At 45.1% G+C, this 6,813-nt stretch overlaps 1 protein-coding gene across 1 annotated transcript in view; it reads left to right on the top strand.

Annotated features, from left to right (window-relative positions):
• The first annotated feature begins 422 nt into the window (after positions 1-422).
• LOC135818608 (uncharacterized) overlaps positions 423-6,813 on the top strand; it is a 12,486-nt gene continuing 6,095 nt past the window's right edge. Inside the window, exons 1-3 of the mRNA XM_065331992.1 lie at positions 423-2,509; positions 2,973-3,221; positions 5,249-5,584. Of these exons, the coding sequence (XP_065188064.1) occupies positions 2,500-2,509; positions 2,973-3,221; positions 5,249-5,584 (595 nt within the window). The 5' untranslated portion in view covers positions 423-2,499. The remainder of the gene's footprint in view (positions 2,510-2,972; positions 3,222-5,248; positions 5,585-6,813) is intronic.

Genomic DNA, 6,813 nt, shown 5'->3' with positions numbered 1-6,813 from the left:
GCACATGCGGCAAGTTGGCAACGACGCATGACCTATCCGCACCGCACAGCGTGAGCTTAGAAAGTAAGAAGACTTACTGCCTAGTAATATCACTATAGGCGTTAATAGTGTACACATAGTGCTATTTGTGTTCCGATATCGCTTTAGCCGATATACAATCATGTACTAGTATCCTTATACCTGGTCACTCGATAGCCGATGCTGACTGTACTAATCTTATCCATATTGCCCGATAGCACACTGCGTCAGATAACTATGCAACAAAAGAGCTTTGGAGCGGATGTACACTGAAGCAAAGTAGGTTTCAACAGTACGGCACTAGTCACAATGAGGGGAGTTACGAGGACAGTTGGGACACATAAATGATGATTGTTAATGATTCATGCATGGTGGAAATCGACTCGAATGCGGAACTCCGCAAGAGTGTGTGCTTGCGCAAGTCGGCTGCGGCGGCACGGCGGAGTGTGTAAGGTCACCTAAAGTCATCTAGCGGGAATATAGGGCTTGAAAGTGGTACGTCACAGCATAGCAACAATTTCAAAAATTCAAAAACTGGATCCACTTGGATCCAGTTTTTGTATGGATCCAAGCACATTTCAAGCGGTCTTACCCACAGCATGGTGATGTAGCCAGTGAAACTGACTGATTTGGCTACTGGGGGCGGGGTTACAACTGGTGGCGAAATAAAAGTCACACCTGCATGCGACATGAGTGGGTTGCTATGCACCCACATACTTAGGCAGTAGCAAAGTCACACCTTAGTGGATCCAAAAATAGAAATCTGATGTCAACTTTCTACTCCCTGGCCGTTTTGACGTCATCACTTTCAAGCCCTATTCCCGTGCGGGGGCGCGGCCCGTGGCGTGCTGGTTAACTACGGTTTGCGCAACGCAAACCAACATTTCAATCAGCTGTGTGGTGGATACCAGGCTAAAAATTAGTGGCGGTCAATTATAGTGCGTTTCAAAAGTATAGACCTCTAGACTTTTTCGAATAATTCAAATTTGGTTTGAGCTTTTTGAGAAACTTCTTCAGAATATTGCTCAGGCAGCTCACGCAATTTTTCTCATGTGAATTTCTAAGCGATTGGATAACAGACGCCCAATTTCGGAAAATTTTATGCACAAAGTGATCACAGATTTTATGTAGTATTGATGCTGGCCTAACGGTTTTTTGAAACCAGAGGTCTGGACTTTTGAAACGCACTATAGTGGCGGTCATTTCATCAGTCTTGCAAGCTGTTGAATGGTGTAATCCCAGCACAAGTTGCTATGTCCAACAATGTTACATAGCTGTTCGCTATCGTCGCTTCCGCGATGGGCATGTCTGAGGTGAGGTGTGTGTGTGTGTGTGTGTGTGTGTGTGTGTGTGTGTGTGTGTGTGTGTGTGTGTGTGTGTGTGTGATTTCCAATCGAGAGGTCGCGGGTTCGATTCTGGACGATTATGGTCGCACACGTCTTTCTTCTCTTTCTCAGACTCCTCCCGTCTTTCATTCTCCTGGGTGGTTACCAACAGCCAGTTCATGCCGGAGTATGTGGTGTGATGTGTGTGCAGAAAAATATGAAAAAGACCAAACGTAGGGAGTCACTGGCCAGAAAAAGCCTCTTCATAGCTGTGTGGTGTAGACCAGGCTGAATAGTGGCGGTCAATTCTTCAGCCTTGCAAGCTGTTGAATGGTGCAATTCCAGCACAAGTTGCTATGGCTTCTGCTGTAGCATAGCCATCATCGCCTCCTGCGATGGGCGTCAAAAGCTCAAAGGTTAAAGGATAGTGTGTGTGTGTGTGTGTGTGTGTGTGTGTGTGTGTGTGTATGTGTGTCTGTGTCTGTGTGTATGTGTGTGTGTGTGTCTGTGTCTGTGTGTGTTTGTGTGTGTGTGTGTGTGTGTGTGTGTGTGTGTGTGTGTGTGTGTGTGTGTGTGTGTGTGTGTGTGTGTGTCCCATATGGTGCAGTGGTATGTGCAGCGATTTCCAATCGATAGATTGCGGGTTCGATTCCCGACGATTATGGTCACACACGTCTTTCTTCTCTTTTTCAGACTCTTCCTGACTTTTCTTTCATTCTCCTGGGTGGTTACCAACAGCCAGTGCATGCCGGAGTATGTGGTGTGATGTGTGTGCGGGCAAAAAAGAAAAAAAAAAAGACCAAAAAAAGGGGATTCACTGGCCAGAAAATGTCACTCCAAATAGCTGTATGGTGTAGATCAGGCTGAATAGTGACGGTCAATTCTTCAGCCTTGCAAGCTGTTGAATGGTGTGATCCCAGCACAAGTTGCTATGGCTTCTGCCGTAGCATTGCTATCATCGCCTCCGGCGATGGGCGTCAAAGGTCAGGTGTGTTTGTGTGTGTGTGTGTGTGTGTGTGTGTATGTGTGTGTGTGTGTGTGTGTGTCTGTGTGTGTCTGTGTGTGTGCAGAAAACTACACAGACCATGACTGCAGTGAAGAGTGTATGAACCGTGCTACAATAACCAGTTTATCATCGTCCTGAAAGTACTTCAAAATGTCTAACAGTAAGTCAGACCAGCAGTCCACCATAATTGAATGTGCAGTATCTTAGCAACAAGCCTTTGGTTACATGTGATTACAAGAACAAACAAGAAACAAAACTCCTATAGACAACAGACTTGCTATAGAAAGCAGATACCTTGTAGAGAACCAAACCCATTATGGAATGTTTGTTGCTTAAAACCTTTGAGCCGCTGTTTTCCTGCCGACTTGACTTGTCATTTGACTGATCGTGACTGCCATCCCGCAGAGCCGCCCGTATACAAGAAATCCATCAAATGGTTCACTTTGCAAACCTTGGATGCAGGAGGCTACATGATGTTGATGTGTCCAAACATGACCCAGTTGTCATGGTGATTGGTTGTCCAGGATACTGTCCCAAAATTACTAATGATTATCTGTCAATGGGGTTTTGATTGGTCAGACATTCCTGTATATTTGGTTTGTGTCTCTTCGTATTCTCACCAGGTGTCGACGACGTCAAGCCCAGGAAAGGAAGACCGCCCCAACAGAAGGCACTCGCAACAGCCCTGTCAAAGCCAGCTACCGCCGTTTCAACTAGCGTACAGCGTGTCAACTCCAGGAAGGGAGCGCCCAAGAAGGTGCAGGCAACAACAAGCGCTCGTCGTAGTACTCAGCAACTACGACAGCGTCAAGTTGCAAGGACACCGACCAGGAGCTCAGCTGATCAGATAGCGCTGACTAACACTATCTCGAGTAAGTGTGATCCCAACCAGCGTGATTCACACAACCCATCAGCTGAGATAAATCATAGTGCAATAACAACATAAGTGCAATAACAACATATTTTATCATGTCCCCTTCGCATCTGAATGCCATACATAAGAATGTTCCGGAGCACTTTAAGATTCACTCGCGGACGTGCAACAATTGCCACCTAGATGTGCTAGAGGCTGTTTACATTGCCAAGCTACAGCTTGAGCTTTGTAGACAGAAGGAGTTTGTTAGGAACAGCGGTGGATCCAGCGATCTTTACAGGGGGGAATTCCAGTGTAGTCAAAACTGAATAGCTGACACATATACATGGGCATGCATATGGTTTCCAGTAGTAGATTTAAACATTTTAGGGGGTTCCCCAGAACCTCTGGAACCCCTCCTGGATCCACCCCTGAGAAAGCTAGTGCTATTTTCACTTCCCACTTCCCAACTCACACCATTCTAATTACGATAACTTTAAGTACAAAGTAGAGGCGATGGTTCGATACCGGAATGGCTTGACAGCCAAATTTGGATAGACCCAAACCGATCATCAGCGTTGATTGTTCACTCGAAATATGTTTGTGGAAGGAAACTGGCATGTTGAAGTTTGCTCTGAGGCCAGAGTCAATCGAACTGAGCCACTCCTTTGTGTTGACCCACTGCCTCCAAGTTGCCCAATTTTTCGCTTCAAATCAGAGGTGGCTCCAAACCGGAAAGGTTTTAGAGTGCACGTCAAATTCACTCTGAGTTCTGAAATTAGGTAATTGCTATCGCTTCACGATGGCCAGTACAGAGTAACAATAAGCATTGTGTGTGCTTCCATTAGTTTTGATTGGTATGCGGTGCTTTATTGGCGAGACTGAGGCGAGCTGCTGTTTACCTGCGACAAGAAGTTGATTTTTCGAAAGTCGTAAAACTCAAGTCGCAGTACAAAGCAACATGTCAAAAACTCACCTGCTTGGTATGGTGCTTCTGGTCATCGCAGAGCCATACAATTTTGGCTCGGAGTAAAACACATCGTAGTCTCACTGTGATATATGTTTTCTAATCAAAATACCAAAAGAGAAAGTGAATATTGAGTCCGGTCCGGTTTGCAACCCATGTCCTATTTGAAACCGTCGCGTCTACCAGAAACCGGTGTAAAAAATATTCAGCATGCAATGCATACATCTCACTGGTGTAAAAAATATTCAGCATGCAATGCATACATCTCACTGGTGTAAAAAATATTCAGCATGCAATGCATACATCTCACTGGTGTAAAAAATATTCAGCATGCAATGCATACATCTCACTGGTGTAAAAAATATTCAGCATGCAATGCATACATCTCACTGGTGTAAAAAATATTCAGCATGCAATGCATACATCTCACTGGTGTAAAAAATATTCACCATGCAATGCATACATCTCACTGGTGTAAAAAATATTCAGCATGCAATGCATACATCTCACTGGTGTAAAAAATATTCAGCATGCAATGCATACATCTCACTATATCTATTTCAAGTACATACATAGTAAAAATATTAATAATGAAAAAATTCCTGCCCACACTAACTTCACATGGGTCCTGCCCGGAAATCTCGATTTTACTTTGATCTGGCCTTACAGAGAACCAAAGCCATTATAGAATGTGTGTTTCTTGCAACCTTGAGCCGGTGCTTTCCTGCCAACTTGACTTGTCATTTGACTAACTTGTGGGGTGCCATCCCGAAGAGTTGCATACAGGAAATCCATCAAATGTTTCACTTTGCAAACCTGCAAGAAAACACCTCTCCCTGTTAAAAGCACAGCTTTACCGGGAGGTCACCCCACATCAGTTTAGCTTGTTTGTGCTGAGGAAGGGGGGGGGGGGGTGCACAGGGCTACATGATGTTGATGTGTCCAAATATGACTCAGTTGTCATGGTGATTGGTTGTCCAGGATACTGTCTCAAAATTACTAATGATTATCTGTCAATGCTGTTTCGATTAGTTCGACATTCCTGTATATTTGGTTTTTTGTCTTTTCGTATTCTTTAGATGAACCATTTGGTGATCCCAAGTTCATTGCTAATATCTTACCCTGGATCTGTGAAATTGATACAACGAGGTTTCGACATGCTGTGCAGGGCAAATGCGTGTTCATAAGTATAACGGAAATTGAGACATTGCTGCGTCTGGAGAAATACGAAGGAAAGGAAAAGCATAATTCTCACATCATCAGTCTTATTCGTCCTGGAGGCACAGCTGCTTATAAACTACTCTGCAATGCAATCCATGACTTGGGTCCACTGTACAATGAAAAGTACCAAGAAATGCTTCTCCTGTTGCCCGTTGACCAGCGACCAACGGCCAAGACATCCTCTTCCGAGACAGGTAATTGATATGTGTAGAATGGGGAGGGTTTCAGGGTTGTGCATGTATCATTAACAGTCTGAACATGCCCAATTTATACATTGCCATCAACCAAGCTTCTGCTGTCAAGGGAAATTTTAGTTTTGTACCTTACCAGCAGAATACAACTCATTACACCAAAATGTTGTCTAGCTAAAAGCGAAATATACCCCTCTTGCGGCCGCGATTCACAACAGAAGGCCAGCTGTTTAGTTGGAGAGAATACTTTGTTCTTTCTCTCAGGAGAAGACTGGACAACTGACGTATGGCAACTGACAACTGACAAGTGAATAATATCCAGGAAAGTGTTGCACTCATCAGGGCAAAAGTGGTGCGCTTATCAGCACAAAATGTGCACGGGTAAGCAATACAATGCGGTCCCATTGCGGACCAGTGCGAGAAGCGTGTACAGAGCGGGTGACTATAAAGCCTAGTTCACATTCGACGGGGCACGACGGGACGTGACGTAAGGATCAACGAGAAGCGATGGGACAGTCTGACGGCGTCCAATGTGAACACCAGGAACGGGAACGCAGCCGTACTGCCGTACAGATCGGGAAGCGACGGGAAGAGTTGGATCGATCCAACTTTTCATACCGTAGACGGGCGTAGGCGGGGATTCAAGTGTACAAAACAGCTGCATTTTGAGTGTGAACAGGAGACGGCGTTGTGCGCCGACTACTCCCGTTTCGTACTTGGAAATTTTAGCATTTCGAACACTGTGCTTCCCATGATAACTCGCAGAATGGCTAACACGACTTGAGTTGAATTTTAGCAAGATACGGTCTGGTGTCACTAATGGTATTTAGGGATAGTTCAGGAGCGTGGCAGACGAGCTGTTTTATCATTCCCTGGAGCTATAATTTGAATGGCACACCTTTCGAAGCTACTTTTTTCGGTGTTCATGAAAAACTGGTATTGTGAACTTGATTCCGCTTCATTCAAGGAGAAATAATTGAAAAAAGAGTACCGAAAAACAAGAAAATAGGTCCAAAGGTCACCCTGTCATGGGCCGTGCCTTATGACTGGCGTCGTTCGCTGCTGAACGACGCAACGACTGCAGCATGTCGTGTCGTACGAATCGTACAAGATTTTACAGCTCACCCCAGCCTTCCCGACAGGCCTTACGTCCCGTACCGTCAGCGTTCCGTCGAATGTGAACTAGGCTTTATGCATGCGAGTACACACCTGTTGCAAAAGCGCAGCAGCGT

Source organism: Sycon ciliatum, chromosome 5 (assembly GCF_964019385.1).
Source record: "Sycon ciliatum chromosome 5, ocSycCili1.1, whole genome shotgun sequence".
NCBI lineage: Eukaryota > Metazoa > Porifera > Calcarea > Leucosolenida > Sycettidae > Sycon > Sycon ciliatum.
The sequence above is the reverse complement of the archived record's forward strand: the minus strand, read 5'-3'. Positions and strand labels throughout refer to the sequence as shown.